The sequence below is a fragment of the Sylvia atricapilla genome, chromosome 2, assembly GCF_009819655.1.
Source record: "Sylvia atricapilla isolate bSylAtr1 chromosome 2, bSylAtr1.pri, whole genome shotgun sequence".
In the NCBI taxonomy this organism is placed as follows: Eukaryota; Metazoa; Chordata; class Aves; order Passeriformes; family Sylviidae; genus Sylvia; species Sylvia atricapilla.
Window position 1 is genome coordinate 100,604,099 of NC_089141.1, and position 17,942 is coordinate 100,622,040.

Consider the following 17,942-nt stretch of genomic DNA (forward strand, 5'->3'; position numbering starts at 1 on the left):
GTGAAAATACTTTCTCAAAAAAACTCCAAAAACCTAAAATAAAGGAAAAAAAAAAACCAACAAGGAAAAAAAATGCACAGGTTATCAAAAAGAATAAGTTAAAAATATTATGGAAATAAGATGGGAGAGATCATATGGTTGGAGAAGTTATTATTACAGATTAAAGAGCTGCTATGAAATCCTTTGTACCTGGTATGGTGGAGGAATAGTGAAGCAAATTAGATAGGCAGCAAAGGGAATTAATAATATGGAATAGGGAGTGAGGATTTACCAGTACCTTTGAAAATGAGGGAGGAGTAGAAATTAGATATTGCAGCCCGGAGGGCATCCCTGTAGAATACCTGATGAGATATATAAATAAGAGTGTACTCACTTGAGAATCATAGTCATGGTTTCTTTTCTGTCTTTCCCTTGGAAAGGTAGAGTACCAGTGAGCATTTCAAACTGTATAGAGTAAAACTTTCATCAATTACATTACCTGGACAAAAACTAATTTTTGACATAACTACTTAGCATCTTAACCTTCCAAAATTCATGCATGTTAACAATCAAGTCTGCACAAAACAACTTCATTGTACAGTTTCAATTTCTAAGAACACTGAGCAGCCTTTGCCATTTTTAAAGCTGCAAAATATTTTCCTATATTGATAACTTGCTTTACATCCTTTTATCTGAACAGCTTAGACTATAACGTTCTGTGTTTCATTTCTGCCTAAAAAAGTTTGTTCTAGGAAGACTTGATCTGTACAACTTATTTTTAGTTTTAAACAAAGGGGAGGGGGTAGGGAAAAAGGTTTTCCTTTCAAAAGTTAGTGATGATTTCTCCTCATGCAGAAATTTTTAAAAAGGTCAAAATTTTGTAAATTGGCCTTCATTGGGAAGGGGAAAAGGTTAGCTGATTGACAAAGACATGCATGATGAAAAGTGGTTACTGTATGCATACAGTGGAAATAAAGCCTGAAGGAACACGGAAGAGCTACACAGTACGTGCATGCACATTCTACAGTGCCTGGCAGTAAGCAACAGACACTGCCAAAATACTGATTTGTTCTGAAAGTGACTGAGTAAAAATAGATAAATATAAAGGCACTCCTGTTGGACTGCAGTATACTGTAGGGATATCAGATCTAAGTGAGGCAGTGAAAGCAGTCCAGCAGCAGTCATGGCAGCCAGCACTTAGGCAGGAATCTGATTTTTTTTTTTGGTATAAAGATTGCAAAATAATTTAGTTCAATGCAATTTCATGACATACAACAACATCAAAATTAAAATAATTATAAAGGAACCCTCTGAACAGCTTATACAAACTTAAGTCATACTGAATACAAGGCATCCTCTAGTCCCATCTTTTCTGGTAAGACTCAAACATTCAGCCTCCTAAACATAATAAATGTACATGGATAACTTGAATAAATAATGTGTGACTGTAGTATTTGTAGATCTACAATAAGAGCATGAAGTTGCATTTATGCAACTGACAGTATCCTTTAAAGCACTATTTTACTAAAATAAAATTTGAATTTCATACTGCCATCTCTTCACTACTGGTAGATACTTTATACTCTAGATAGTATTTTTTACCAATATATTAAAAAATTAAATTTAATAATAATGCAAACACAAAAAAGCCTACTTTAACACTTAAGAAAATTGTCAGGAAGATGTGAGAGGGATAAGCCAGAACTACAAGAAGAAAAAGAAATGTTGTTTGTGGTTTAGGAAGACCTTCACAAGGTCTTTCTTATAAAAATAAAACCTTTTTAAAAAGGTAAATTTGGTGTGCTCTGCTTATACTTGCATGAAATACAGCTTCTTTAGCAAGCTCCTAATTTGTCACAAGCACAACACATCTGTATTAACAGCTAGACGTGTATTCTTTGTCATGCCTCCCATATACTATATTCCAAGATTATTAGGCCAATAATACTAAGAGAATAAGCCAACATTGGCCCTCCTTACTTATGTTTTATTTCAGGGGGAGAGTACCTCAGTGCTTCTGAAAACTTTAAATGAATGTTTTTCCCTGTATGGCATCCCTTAAAACTGTCACTGTTTTAAAGGACAAATTGGAATATAGTTCTTAACAATGCCTTAAGCACAGTTCATGTCTAGCAGTACAAGAAAAGAAGCCAAACAATTTGTTGAAAAATTTGTTGAAATACCTTTCAAGTCTCCATTTCTGTGCTATACACCACACCATCACTTGAATTTTTGATCAGCTCAGAAATTAAGAATGAGTTGAAATTGGATACTTACAAATTGGTTATGAAAATTACAAATTATAAATGCAAGCAATATAAGTATGTCCTAGAAAAACTGCACTGTATTTCATATACTGCTTTATAGAATTTGGTTTTTGAGGTCATATGTTGATTATTTTTGTATTGAAAGTAGAAGCCAAAGTATTTAACATGCAGAGCACTTAAGACTGTGAAAGCCACCCCAGTCACAGCTAACATCTTACAGCAATTTTCAATTATACCATATCCACTTAATAAACACCAAATTATGTTTTCCAGCTTTATAAATTAAAGCTGAAGTTTAATTATGTTTATGTTATCAACAAGAAATATTCTGCAACTACGTTGTAATTATCTTTAATTGACCGTTGTTAGTGATAATACGTGCAGTTGTGAGGAGTGTGTGTGCTTATCTGCAGAGTTCAGTTATCAGGTGCTACTTTTACATAGTCAGTTTTCAGATCACAACAGCATTCTAATCATCATAAAGCAATAGGGTGACCTAGTTTCAGACACAAGAGTTCTTGTATATAATGCACACACATTAGTTGTACTGTTACAGTTATGTAGTAGAAGCAGTAAGAAATGAATACATTTATACAATCATTTAATTTCCATGTCAAAAAATGCACACAAATACTTTAAATATTGTCTTTCAGCATTTCTTAAATACCAAACATGATCTATTATTCTTTTCCAATTCATATTCCAGCTACATAATATTTCCCCTGACCTTGCAACTTTACAGTAATTACCCCTGCCAAAATACCATAATCAACTGAGAAACTATATCCCGTATCAGCTCAGTCTCATGTAGATCATTTTGATGTGAGAACAACAGTTGTCATTATTCCACTAACTTGTAATTACACTGTAGACTCTAATTAAAAATTACAATTTGTAAATTCAAATTTAAAATTTGAATATTAATTTCTTCCCCACTTTGGAATAGACAGCATTTTTCTGTATACTTCTGTATTTCTCTTGGTCCCCAAAATATTCAAACTACTATAAAGTATTTGAATTAAATGATAATAAAAATATGGCATATAATTGGTGTTGATAGGACACCTAGTCCGTGTTCTTGATCAAACTCTGTGGTGTTATTAATTTCACACAGTTTAGACTTCTTTTGTTAAAATTCATGTAAAGCTCACCTTAGGGGTTAGTGTTTGATTTGTTTCACCAGACCTTGCAAATCACAATTTTGCTATTATTTACATTTACCAGAAACCTACCATTAAAACACCAAACGACCACCAGTCTGCACTCTGTGTATGGCCTCGTCTGTTAACAACTTCTGGTGCCATATATTCCACTGTTCCACAAAAAGAGTAAGCTTTTTTTTCATGATCAATTGACTCCTTACTTAAGCCAAAATCTGAAAGGGAAAAAAATTCCAGATGTAATTAAAAAAAAAAAAAAGTTAATGGTTGATACTTTTACCATATGCATTCTTATGGTTTTATCATTCGTATATATAACTGAACACTAATATGGGAATTACAGGATTCTCCTTCCCTCCCCACAGTATCATAGGTCTGTAACATTAGATATACTTGTAAAGCAGGTATCTTATAGAAATATTTACAGATTTCATTTAGTTCAAAGCTAATTACAATACTTGCTTCCACAGCTAAATTACTGATCAGTTACAATTACTTATTTTATCACATTGGTTTACCAAAAGGAAAATGCTAAGATTTTACTGTGAACAGAAATTATCCTAGTATTGTAACCCCTTTATTTACCTGTCAATTTTATATGTCCTTCCTCATCAAGCAGGATGCTAAAAAACAATAGCAAGAATGTAAATAACTAATTAAAGTATCTATTGAGTGTTGTTTCAGGCAACATCCTGACAACATTCAGGAATAAACAAAGACAGGCAGAATTAAACATGCATGAAAATGGATTATTAGAAGATACATTCAAATTGCACATTTTCTTTTCCTTCTACTCTTTCTTGTTAAAGATTAAGATAAAAAGCAACATTTCTTTCTTAATCTTTATCCCAGGGTTACAACAGGTAAGTTTATTGGAGTTTTATTCAACTATTTGATTAAATTCAATCCGTAATAACAGTTCTGGACATCTGCAGCACATGCAGCACTATTGTAATTGTTAAAAACAGAGGCATAGTCCTATTTCTCTTATACCACGTATCTTTTCATATGTATACATGACAGGTACTAATTTCTAATTATTATTTCAAAAATTGTTGACCACTTCAAGTAACATCAAGTAATAAATATGCTCATGTTGTACCAAAGGGCTGAACCCACAGGCCCTATACTCAGAGCAGACCTTAGGCTTCCACTTTTTGACTTCTATCACAAGAAAGGCCACACTTCCCCAAAGATACCAACTGTCCTTGGGCACCTTTGAATAACACTGCATTGCAAAGCATGCAAAGTATTTAAGAACTGTATTTTGTAACATCCCCTACAGAGTGGATTTAGTTTCTCCATCTGCATTTCATCCTTAGGTAAGACATGACCCAGACCCCATCCCCTTCCTTGCCCACTTTGCAGTTTGCATGGCAGGAACCATTAAAGCATGTCCTCAAGTGCCACATGCAAACACTGCCTTCCTGCTCACCAACAGATCAACACTTCCACCCAGCCTGGTGTTGTCTGTGGGTTTGCTCAGGGTGCACTTAATCCCCTCACCCTGATCTCCAATGAAGATGCTAAACAGGACTGCTTCCTGGGGAACACCACTGGTGACCAGCCTCTGGCTGCATGTAATTCCATTCACCACCACTCTCTGGGCCTGGTCAACCAATTAGTTTTTCACCCAGTGAAGAATGCACTCATCCACAGCATGGGAAGCCAGTTTTTCCAGGAGATTGCAGTGGGAAACGGTGTCAAAAGGCATAGAATCACAGAAGATAAGGGGCTAACGTGTATGTCTTAAACACTGAAAGCCATTTGGCTGTGGGGCCAACCACAGATTGTTGGCAATAACAGATAAGAATTGCTAGTAATAAGCAAAGATTGCTGGTAATTACACACTGTGAGAAAGAACAAATTGTGCCCAGAGAGGAGGCCATGCAGAGATAGGGCAGCACTTTTCCGGGACAAACATCCTTGTTCTAATTCCTGAAGATAAGCATAGCCCAGTATAGCACAAGCACAAGAATGAGGTTGAGAAGCAGGCATGGACTGTAGGGGAAGAAAAGACCACCCAATATTCCCAAAGACCCCCAACCCATTTCCAGAAAGACCTGAAAGTGCAGACTGTGCCTAACAACTAATTCGTATAGAAAACGAGAAACTTACCTTCCTGGCAGGGAAACCTATCTATAAAAACATACCCCCACCAAGCCCACCCAGCACCCCCAGACTCTGGATATCCCATCAGTTGGACTGACACCGTAGCCAAGACTGGTGATCTCTTTTTCTCTCCTTCTCTCTCTCCCTCTTTAATTCACCTTTTCTCTCTTCCTTTTCATCTTACACCTTTATCCAAACCCCACTGCATGTGCTTTTATAGTAGGTCAGGGACAAAAATACCAATTTCCATGCCAGGTATATAATTTACTAATAAAACCTTGTGATTTTTTCAGACCCTCTGACTTTTGTTGTTCCTTTCCACCACGAGCATTTATAAATCTTGCGTGGTCCTTTCCTCTTATGGGTTGGATGTCACAAAAGGCTTTACTAAACTCTAGGTGGACAATACCCAGAGCCTTTCCCTCATCCACTAAGCAGGTCACCTCATCATAGAAGATGATCAGGTTGGTCAAGCAGGACCTGCCTTGCACAAACCCAGGCTGGCCTGGCCAGAACCCCTGGTTGTCCTGTACACATTACAAGATGGCACTCAAGATGATGACTCCGTGACCTTCCCTGGCAATGAGGTCAGGCTGACAATGCCTGTAGTTTCCTGGTTTCTCCTTCCAACCCTTCTTTATAGTTGGGTGTCACATTTGTCAGCTTCTAGTGACCTGGGACCTCCATGGTTGACTTGGAATGCTGATAAATGACTGAAAGGGGCTCGATGAGTTCTTCTACCAACTCCCTCAGTGCTCTTGGGTGAGTCCTATCCAGTCCTGTACTTCTGGGGTTCTAAGTTGCATAGTAGTCTGCTGGCCATCTTCTTCTATTTTATGGGGGTTTCATTCTGCTCCCAACCTGTCTTCCAGCTCAGAGGGCTGGGTATCTTAACAACAACTGGTCTTGTAATTAAAGACTGAGGCAAAAAAGGCATGAAGTACTTCAGCCTTTTCTTCATCCTTTGTCACTATGTTTCCCCTCACATCCAACAAAGGATGGAGATTCTCCTTGGTCCTCCTTTTCCTGCTGATTTGTACAAATTTTTTTTTTTTTTTTTTTTTTTTTTTTTTTTTGTTATCTTCTGCTTCTGGGATTTCTAACATATCGATATTCCTTTCATCCTTGCTGCTGCAAGGACCTCCATCCCTTAACTCCACTGCTATGGCAGACCAAAGGACCTTGGTAGAACACTGTCCCTCAAAGAGTGGTGTGCCACCCCCAGGCTTATCTCTGGCTTGGTCCCCACACCCCTTCAAATAGAGTTTAAAATTCTCTCAACAAGCTCCTGCAAATTCTTAGCTAAGATCCTTTTTCCTCTTTGAGACAGGTGAAATCCAACCTTTTAAATAAAAATAGCTCATAAACCTCTCCCATGTACCTTTGTTCAATTTATATAATAAACTACCAATATCTGACAGTTAGGAAAAAGTGCATAGGAAGAAGTGTTATAGAAATGAAATTAATACACTGCATTTTTTAAAGAAGAGCCTTACTTTTCTGGTTTTAGGTCCCGGTATATTATTCCAAGACTATGTAGATGGTCTAAAGCAAGTGCTAATTCTGCCAAATAAAATTTAACATCATCTTCTGTGAACATCACCTGAAAAAGTAACACAACGTATTTCACATATGAAATTTAAAAAGGTTACACCAGCACCAACTAAACAACAACAGTGGTTTTTCAGAAAGGTTTCTTTCAATACTTGAATTCATCTCTACGCAAAATACTACAAAATTCAAATTTCTTGGTTACACAAAAACTAGGACTTTATAACCCACACCATTTTGTACTTGAAATACTTGGACATACTTGAAAAGAACTTTTAGAGGCAATACATTACTCTTTCTGCAAACTGGGAAATTATCTGTTTCTGACTGTTCAAGAAAACAAATATGTTGTAGTGAAACTGAAATATTTTAGAAGCACTTAAAGAATGCAACTACCTCTTGGACAGAATCATTTCATTTACAGACAACAAATGGACTAAAGAAGGCCAAAAGTCTGAATTTCACACATAAAGTAAGAGACAAGAAAAGTGTATGTATCTTGGTTTTGGAAAGACTGTCCCTAGGCACTTGGGGAAAGAAGTTACAGCAATGGTAAAAGCCCCAAGGTGCAGCCTGAGATATAGAGGCAGATCAAGGAGTAAACTGACAGGAGCTAACAAGGAGTAAAGTGAACTGTGTAAGAGCACAGGGAGAAGCCCAGGTAGCAATCCCACTTTTTGGATTTGGAAGATAAATTACCCTCTGTTTATTGAAATGAACACATTGTCCCAATATACCAACTGTTGTGATCCCTGATAGAATACATTACAATTCAACTCGTCTGAGACTGTAGAAAAATATAAAAATAAAAACAGATCCTGCATGATTTGATTCTGTTTCAGTTACTACTCAGTTACATTATTTGCTTTGTTTTTAGAATCTAAGACTAATACCTTAAGATAAAGCATATAGACCCAGAAAAAAAATGGCAATAAAGACCAAAGTTGAATATTATTTTAAACAAGAGTTAAGAATGGAGAATATGTTTTCCCCTTACTAGTTTCATGAGAGAAAGCAATACTAAAGCTTTTACAATAGCTCAATATTACTTCTACAAAAGAGCCAATATTTAGTGCAGACATGTTCAAGAAAGGAAATCTCTATAAGAAACATTTAAAAACTCAAATAATAAAAGAACCCAGGAGGAGGATAATACACCCACACTACATTCTTTAAAACCATTGCATGGGACTCATCTTTCCTAACCTTAAACATCTGCAGCATAAACATCTAGCTTTGAATTAATCACCTTTCCCTTTGTAGTCAACAGGAAAAAAGCAACAACTTGAGTTCATCTGATCTATTTCAAAATCACATGGAGTGGAATGAGGATGACATGAATAGTATCCAGCATGCCCATTTCACTCACCAGTTATGAACAGTTTGCTCAGATTCAGGGACCTATAATGAATATTTCTCATCTAACCACATTAAGTTTTATAAAATATGAGTAGCTTAGGATGAAAAAGTCACCAGCAGGAAGCCAATATATATTCTTTTTTGGGAATTAAGAATGAAGCATGAACTTTAAGAGTTATAATAGACAATTTTAGAGCACTAATAACTTATTAGTTATCTGTGGCAAAACAAACAACAAAGGGGAACTTGAAACAGATGGCATCATGAAAACAAATGTACTAATTTATGTGGTCAGCACAGAAGTAACATATATCAATATACAAAGTAAATTCCATCCTATTCTCCCCTTAATAGCAATTTAGCTTTGCAGTGGTAACTCAGCTGTCCCAGATACTGTTGTGGCAAAGGAAAATGGAAAACAGCTACAATAGCAACCTCAGGCTACAGACACATTGGCTATAATCTCAATCCTAACAGATATTTGTTGTGAGTTTTTGAACAGGAGTAATGGATAACAAAAACTAAAATATATGGTGATATATTAAATGCTAACATTTATTTTAGGAATTATAATCAAATAAAATTGAGATAATGAAACTCTTCAAAGTTATTTCCTGTATCTACACGGACATATTACCATCATGACAGAGGCAGAACATTCACTTTTTGAAAATTACTAAAATAAGTGGAATAGAATTCTCTTTTTAAGTATTCACACATAATGCAATTTTGCATTCATGGGTAAAAAGAAGAGAATATCTTATCTGCCCCTAAATTCTGGGTATTAAAACCAGACTTAAGTTTACTTTATATAAATCCAGGTTCTGAGTCTTATATTTAAACATGGTAGCAACAGGAGAAGATTTTGCCAGGTATAAAAAGCTGCACAGAAAGACTGCTTGCCTAAGACTGTTTCAGAAATAATTTAAATTGACATCAGCCCTTCCATGAAGTAACTGTGCAAAAAACCCCCCCCAAAAAATGTACCTGCTTAAAAACAGATTAAAATTTTATTCCATGAAAACTGAATTTAAAATGTAAACTCTCCTGATACAGACAATTTATAGTCAAATTCTATCAACAGACAATTTTTCAAATTTAAAAAATGTACCTCTTTGGATAAACGTGTAAACAAGTCTCCTCCCCTGAGAAAATCCAAAATAAGATACAGCTTCCCTTCTGTTTGAAAAGCTGAAAAGATCAATTAAAAAATTAAACATCATCTAATTTTATCCATTATCAGGAAAACAACATACCAAATAATTCACCTTATTTTCATAATTAGAATTTATTTCTCTTTCTCCTTTGTGAGAAAATGTATTGAAATGGATTAGGTAGCTGATACTCTACCATGGACCAAATAATTACCATACTGTATCAAAGTAAAGCAAATCACCAATAAAATTCCCTAAAAAATAAACTTTACTTAGGTTAGCCAGCATTTTATTCCAGATTTTAAGTTAAGAACCCAGTTTCAAAAGAATAAACTAATGAACCTTTAAAAATCTCTAGAAACTCAGCTTAACAGGGACATTTAGTCTAGTTTGCAAAAGAATAGCAAGTGAAACAGTGAAAGATACATCATTTAGCCACATCACAAAGTGACAGAGACAAGAGATTTAACTACAGGGAAAAACAAACCCTGAAAGAAAAATATGAACTAAAAATACCCAAATCAAAACAAACAAGAAACTCCACCTTTTTCTCACATGTTAAATGTACTGATATCCTCCCCCCTTACACACAAGTATTCTGTTACAGTTGCTCATACCATTTAAATTAAAAGCCTAATTTCCACCAATTTCGATCAAAGTGGAATTAATGCCATTGCATATGTTTTCTACAGAGTAAATAAAGCAACTGTAAGAAATAAGTTAAAAAGTGTATGTTAAACAAAAGATTAGAGGTTCTGGAAAATAATGCCTAGTTATTAACAGATAACTGCTTTTTACCACACAAAGGGCTACAGATTCTTAGTCCCATAAAGATTTAACACTGCATGGAGTCATTCATGTGCTTCGTTTACATGAGAATTATTACAGAGCAAGTCTTGGCACAATTGGGACTTAACACACTAAAGTTCTATGATTTTCTGAACTACAAAGCAAATATTAGGAACTAACTTGAAGAACACACATTTTTATGCCATAAAATAGAATTTTTCTGCTACTCACCATAATGTAACTTGACAATAAAGGGATGGTTAACTTCTACTAGGATATCACGTTCCATTTTTGTCCGAACCCGATCTCGAACTACAACAGAACATGAGCAAGCAAGATAAAAAAAAAATATAAATTACATTATGACTCAGTATTTCTCACATGTTTCCTGATGTATTTCACATTACAGTGTCCTGTAACATCATAATTATCTGCAGGTCCTTATACTGAACACAGTTGAGAATTGAGAGAATTTATTCCACATTTTTTTCTGATAAATATCTTCATGCATTTTGATTTAAGTTCTTGCTATTGACAAAACCTAACATTAGGCAAATAAATTTAACAAAAGCACATGAGAAAACATAGCCACCCCCTTCAGTCTGCTCTATACTTAGTTAACCTTTTAAACATTACAGCAAAAGTGCTACAGCTATGTATAGAAAGCATTCTGCTAGTGAAAAGCATAGAGAATTAAAGTCATAGGAGAACAAACAGAGCATAAATATAACCATATGATCATAAAGATGTTTATATTGGTTTAACTCATTAAATAACTCACACTAATAAAATACTAAGTTCTTTACAATTTGGGAGGGATTATTTTTAATTTCCTTTATTATGAACTTAAAATAAAAATGCCATTGATTCAATGTTTCATATACTTCAGATTATATTTTTGATTTTAAGGACATTTACTGAGAGTAAGCGTGCATGAGAAATATATCAGACATGAGAAGCAGTTGCTGCTCAAGCTGCCTGTGCTGTCTCTCTGTGGTGTCTCTGAACAGGCCATGTAAGTGCTCCTATGCCACCAGACATTTCACCCAAGTGAGCACCACGTGCCAGCAATGCAGGAACACAGGCAAGGCAGTCAGCTGAGCACAGCACTTGCTTCAGCTGTTTTCCCAGCTCTCCTGCCAGCTCCAGTCAGGGCTTGCTTCCCATTTGAAGCTCTGAATCAACCAGGATACAGACAAAATTCAGAACTCTACATGGGGGAGAGCTATCAAAGTTTGCTTTCAGTGGTTTAAGGTCTTGCATTTTTCTCTTTCCCTTTACTTTGCATTTTGTTACTGTCTCTTTCATAGTTGTATCTTCCTGAAGGAAGCAACCCACAGCAATGAAGTCACATCCAAAGTTTAAGTTGACAGCATTCCTTGTATGGTTAACAAGCCAGAGTTCTCAGATATTAAAATGTAAGGCAGGAAAAAAAAATAGAACTAGAAGCAAAATGGTGTTTAGGCATTTATCTGTCTTTTCCCAGAAACAAGAACTTACAGTAATACAGGTACTTACAAAAAAGCTATATAGATATGTTTTCATGATTGAATATAACCATGAAGTTTCCACCTGCCTGCAGAACACATTTCGAAAAATGGAAGCTCATGAAGTAAGTGCTCAAATGCAGAGCAAACATCACATTTGAATGTTGACCTTTGCATCTAAAGCCATTAAAATGTCACAAGATAGTTGTGCAGTTTAACTGTTTCAGCAGTTCATCTGAATTACAAGATTGAAATTCAGAATATTCTTTTTTTCTTTAGGCAGGTTCAGGTGAGAAAAAATTGTAAAAGACTTTCAAACACCTGCAGCGATGCAAGTTACATGGAAAGTATGGACTTAACAGAACTCCAAGCAAAAATAGTGTAAAGAACTGAGCTCATTTTAGACATTAGCATAAGCCATCGTTTGACTTGACATCTGATTTTTGTTTGGCTGTAACTTCTCCATGCATTCTATTGGAAGCATGGATTTTTCTTAACAGATTTGATTCCAGATGCTCTAGCAATGTTTTGGCTCTGTTTCTCTCTCCACATCATAAAGGGGCACTGAAAGATAACACCTTCTATCAGAGTGTATTAATAAACTAGTCTATGCAGTAAACAAAATTATATGTATGTGTTCTTGGATTTGATCTAAACATTAAGAAGCTGGACTATGTAGTTACATAAATGTGTTCTGGCTGCATTTCTATGAAAATATTCTCTCTAATTTTGATTTGTGGATCAGGTACACTGTTTTCAAATGTGGTCTTTTTATCATTCATTATAGAGCACAAAAATAACTTTATGAAATGGATTTGAAAGAGCTAAAAAAACAGACAAATCAAGTAATAAGCTGTATTATTTAAAAGTATAGTATTATAAATATAAAAAAGTTGCAATTATAAAAGACAGAACTAATTCCAGTTAATTCTATATTAAAGTTTAAACAGTAACCTTAATTTGCTTGCAACTCTGCTCTTCCAAAAACATGAATCACAAGCAAGCAGTGCATGGAAAGCATCTGATAATCCAGATACAAAGTGTGGAGAACTGTGGCATCCTCCTGATGGTGTCACCTTTCTGCTCAACCCTTTTGCATCTTTGAATTCTTAGTGCCTCAGAGTGTCTCCTTCCCCAATTAAAAGTCGTGCTCCCAACTTCAGCATTTATCAGCTCTCCCATCTTGTAGGCAAAACTAGAACCACAGCTTGGACTGGAATTTTTACACAAGGTTAAAGTGCAGTCAAAAGGTGATGAAAAGAAGCCCTCGAACATCTTAAAAAAGCAACTGCTGAGTGACCTTTGACCAGTCCTGAGCTATTAACAGGCTGGGGAACGAAAGGCTATTGAGGATATTAACGTACCTTAAATGAGCGGGAATCAAATTCAGAAAAATAGGAAGTAAATAATGAGAATGACACGTGCCACAAAACACAAAGCAATCAAAATATAGGAAACTGTCCAAATACACACCCTCTGTAATAGTTTTAAGTGGAAGATCTGTGACATTCAGCACTAGATCTTAAGTGAAAAAATTTCAACATTTCAGCAAAGTTCATAACCCAATGTTTTTTTCCCTCCATCATTCTATAAATACTTTGCAATAAAACAATACGCTAAAACTAAAATTCAATATAATAATCAATAACATAGGTAAAGCACTATAAGCTGTTGGAGCCATACCAAAATTATTTCTGTTTCAGTACAGTCATAAATTAGAAGAACTTCACATACACAAAACTATTAAACAATGGCATAAAGAACAAGCATACAGTCTGATTAAGGCATTAGTGTGAAAGATAACTTTCATTTTGATCTATGGTAAAAATATCTTATTTCTTTTTTTCTTACAGAATTATCTGAGACAGAATTGAGATTGTTCAGGCTCAGACTTTAGTAGTGATAGCATTCAAGATCAAAACCAGCCAAGAAACAGATCACTTCACAATTTGTTTTTCCTCAAGTAACTTAGATGATTAACTTAAGATTTTATAAAATACAGTCTACATTGAGATCATATGCCAAGAGTTTGGAGCTATTGTCTGTATCAAAAAAAAGACTTGAAGTCATGTGCTTAAGAACTTCTAGAATAAAACAGCCGATATAATGTGCTTTTAAACATCATGACCTAATTATAAACTGAGCAAAAGGCATTAACTGTATCCTTGGTGACACACAGCAAAGGAAAAACGGAAGGATATTAAGTTTCAAATAACAGATCAGGAACAAGTCAGGTGGCAGATGTAACACAACCACTCTATTAACCCACCATCACCTAAGCAGAGCGGCTCGGGAAGGAACCTGCTGTCCTCTCTAACTACCAATATGGTATTGTTAATCCTTATAACCTCCCAGCTTTATGAGGCAAAGCAGTGTATTCTGCTATTTCCTGGTTCAGAGAAGAAATCTCTAAGACACAAGCTTTAGAGCAGCACCTGTGTCAAGAATAGGTTTTGGCATAATGTCCCTGATTTATCTTTTTTTATTTCTCTTCCCTTGTTCTAAACAATGCTTACCTTTCAAGGTGGCCTTTTTCAATACCTTCATTGCATAAAGCTGTCTAGCATCTGATCCTGAGATTTTTTTGACAAGGAAGACCTGCATTAAAAATTAGAAAGAATTCTTAAAAGAAAATAAAAGCAAGTCAGATTAATGTATTTTCCTATGAAATTCAAGTAGTCACTATGATTCCAATGAAACTCTATTTGATAGTTTTAGATTCTGCAAATGCAAATCTCCTTTCATTTTTTTTCCTTCTATTCCTTTATTTCTTAATTTAAAAGGTTCATTCAAGATACTCTGCCAAATTAGTTTCACTCTAATTTAAGTGATTTCAGTGAGTAACAAAAAAAAAAAGAAAAAAAAAAGGATTATCTAAGAAGTTCATCCAATTTTGAAACACAAAAATCAGCTTTTAAAATTCATCTCTAGTTTTATCTTATTGAAATTCATAGGATGGCACAGCAAATGCATTAATAAAATAATTTTCAGATATGACAATAAATATGTGAACAAAATTTGATCCAGAAACTTTTATATAAATCACTGCATAACCAAAGAATTAAAAAAAAAAAAATCCTAGTGTTGCACGTACCAATAAAGAACAACCAGCTTCAATTAAAGGGTGTTTCATTTCCTTCCTCAGGGTCATGGGATTTCTTGACTGGTATTGTTTTTAATACCCTTAACACAAAACTAATTCCAGTAGAGACAAATTTTAGATTTAGAAATGAAAACAAAAAATCAAAAACCCAACTGTTGCAGGTTTTCTGGCTATGGACATATACAGAGACATGTTGTGGTACATGAAGTTAAACATGTTCTATGAAACCAGTTTGATGTCTGGTTTTGTGCAAATTCTCACTTATGTTAACATCCCTTGCATTACCCAGGGATTACCAGATCATCATCAAGAGACCTTCAAAAGCATGCAGATTTACTTTTTTTAAACTAAGTGAGAAACAGTGATATCTTCACAAATTATTAGAACAAAATGATTTATAGATTTTTTTAAAATATTAATGATTTTTGCATAAAGGCTAAGACAACTGAGGACAAGACTGGCATTTCTGCAGAAATTTGAGTTAGCTAGACAGTTTATTACTTTTGCTTTTTTAAAACTCCCATTCCTGCTTCTGCCTCCCATTAACAAATTGAATTTAGTGTTATCAATAAAAATGATTGCTGAAATGTTCATTTATTAGCTTACTTCTCCTTGCCTGTGAACAGCTTACTTCTCGTGATCTGAAGATTTCCAAATAAAAACTTATGGTTATGATTCTGGATTAAATCAAACCTTTGGAATCAGGTTTCCCAGTGAATTCTTACTAGTTGAGTACAAAATTATATAGTTTCTAAGCACATAGATTTCCAAACTTTACTGGAACTCTAATGTGACTAACAGTAACTTACTACCACCAAGAGAGAATTGGACCTATTTTTCTAATTTTCCCCCATATCTAAGGTGGATTTTTTACATGCCAGAGCTTAACATCACATTCACAACTGCAATTAAGGCTGAAAATGGATGTAAAGGCTCTGCTGTCTTGCCTTACATATTCTATTCAGTCATGATGATCTGTCTTGCCATGTGAACCTAATATTTCGCTTTCAAGATGGATTTGGACAACTAAAAGTATAAAAAATTTATGCCTCGTGAGATCTCAGTACTCGTGAAATGCTAGAAACATTGAGTCATTAACAGATGTTCAGATGAATATCAAGGTACATTGCACCATAATCAAATTATGAAAGATAATGAACATGACTGGGGTGTATCACATTTACTTTATTCGCCATTATTGCCTAAAATTTGTTCATTACAGTTGCAACATGCTACAAAAACCAGCTTCTGTACTAGTTATGGCCTACCATTAGCAAGCAACAAGGAATACTTATCAAAAAACACTTTCAACCCTTACCCTCACAAATAGAGAATAGTTAGAGAAGAATGACATTCCATTTTAACAGTAAATACCCAATTATTTAATATCAAGCCATTTTTTCTATTGAACTTTGAAATCCACATATCATGCTAACATGTAAAAAAAATTACTGCTTTAAAAAGATCTGCCACAATTACAGTGCCTAATAAGCACTAATTTAGAAAGCAGTTTTCACTTGCAACATTGCCTTAATGTAAAACTGTGGCTGTTCTAAATATTTCACAACCAATATTCAATGCTATATTTCTGAATCATTGGCTCCACAAGAGCCCAGTTACCAACCTTTCCAAAGGATCCTTGTCCTAGCACTTTCAGAAGTTCAAACTGTGAAGGGTCTGCTTTCTCATGTCCTTCCTTTACATGGTGAGTTATTGCAATTTCTTTGATACTTCCTTCTTCCTGGCAGAGGAAGACAGAGGAATAAATTTAGATTAATGGTTTACAAATATTTACAAATTCACAATATGTCGAAAAAGACCAGTGCCACTGAACCCAATGAACTAGACAATGCCAACCATAGCCAAAAAATCACTCAGCAATCCTATCTGCACAATTAAGACAGACATCACTAGTTCAGTACAAATGTAGCTTAAACTTTTAGAGATGCTTCAGGATCCAGACAATAACAGTTGACAGAAGTCAGCAATTCCCAAGCTTTTTCTCTTGAGTCCATATTACAGAATTCATATTTTTGTTCCAAATTCACAACCAATTAATGGAAACCAATCTTCTTAAGAATTTAGTCATCTTAAAGCACACCTAGAGTGCAAATGGATCAGGTGTCTTTGGAAAGCCCTCCTTTTTAACACTCGAATGAGGACCACCATGCTGCAGTGTTTAAGACAGTGTGGGATTCAAGACATTTCCACAAAAGGAACACTCTTCACCCACACTTCAGCAGCAAGCTCCACCTGCCACTGACAAATTTCCGTTGAAGAAAGTATTCTGCTTTTCTTCTCAAGTAGAGTCTATCCTATAAAAGCTGCCTGGTCTTCAACTCTTCCCCCTTTGTGAGAAACTGGTCACCAGAAAGCTCTAAGCAACAGTTAATCTTACATTCTTGTGCTCTGCACTTAATTCAGTGTTTTCTGCACCAAATTTGAAAATCCCCTGAAAAGTGACACTCCTTGCCACACAAGGAAAGAATTTTAGAGCTTATCAGCATCAAGTAAAAAAACCCCCTGCATTCTTGTTAATGTCATCTGAAGATCTCTCTGGGCACTTCCTGTAATCCAATCTACTGTAAATTAACAGACAATTGACTCTTAGTTAACATACAGAAAGCAACATACTATCTATAGTTTTAACTTCTTGTTGATTCTCTATTTCTTCTATGGGCTATACTAAATAAAATAATCTGAAAATACTTTTTACCTTTTTAATGAGGAACTCTCAGACCTGTTTCACAGAATTGCAGACTGGTTCACATGAAAAGGGACCTTTGGAGATCATCTTGTCTAACCCTAAACCCTCTGCTCAAGCACGGCCACCCAGAGCCAGCTGCCCAGGACCTGAATATCTCCATGGATGGTGACAACCTCTCTGTACAGCCTGTGCCAGGGCTCAGCCAGCCTGACAGTGAAAAAGTGTTTCCTGATGTTCAGTCAGAAACTCCTGAATTTCCCTTTTTGTCCATTGC

General features: G+C 35.2%; 1 protein-coding gene across 3 annotated transcripts in view; it reads right to left on the reverse strand.

The window, feature by feature from the left end:
- RPS6KA3 (ribosomal protein S6 kinase A3) overlaps window positions 1-17,942 on the reverse strand; it is a 78,125-nt gene that overhangs the window by 26,156 nt on the left and 34,027 nt on the right. For all 3 annotated transcript variants that reach the window (XM_066313947.1, XM_066313946.1, XM_066313948.1), the window contains exons 3-10: window positions 16,586-16,702; window positions 14,375-14,456; window positions 10,603-10,683; window positions 9,540-9,619; window positions 7,015-7,121; window positions 3,992-4,029; window positions 3,479-3,621; window positions 374-444 (exon numbers count right to left, since the gene is read on the reverse strand). In XM_066313947.1, the coding sequence (XP_066170044.1) occupies window positions 374-444; window positions 3,479-3,621; window positions 3,992-4,029; window positions 7,015-7,121; window positions 9,540-9,619; window positions 10,603-10,683; window positions 14,375-14,456; window positions 16,586-16,702 (719 nt within the window). The remainder of the gene's footprint in view (window positions 1-373; window positions 445-3,478; window positions 3,622-3,991; window positions 4,030-7,014; window positions 7,122-9,539; window positions 9,620-10,602; window positions 10,684-14,374; window positions 14,457-16,585; window positions 16,703-17,942) is intronic.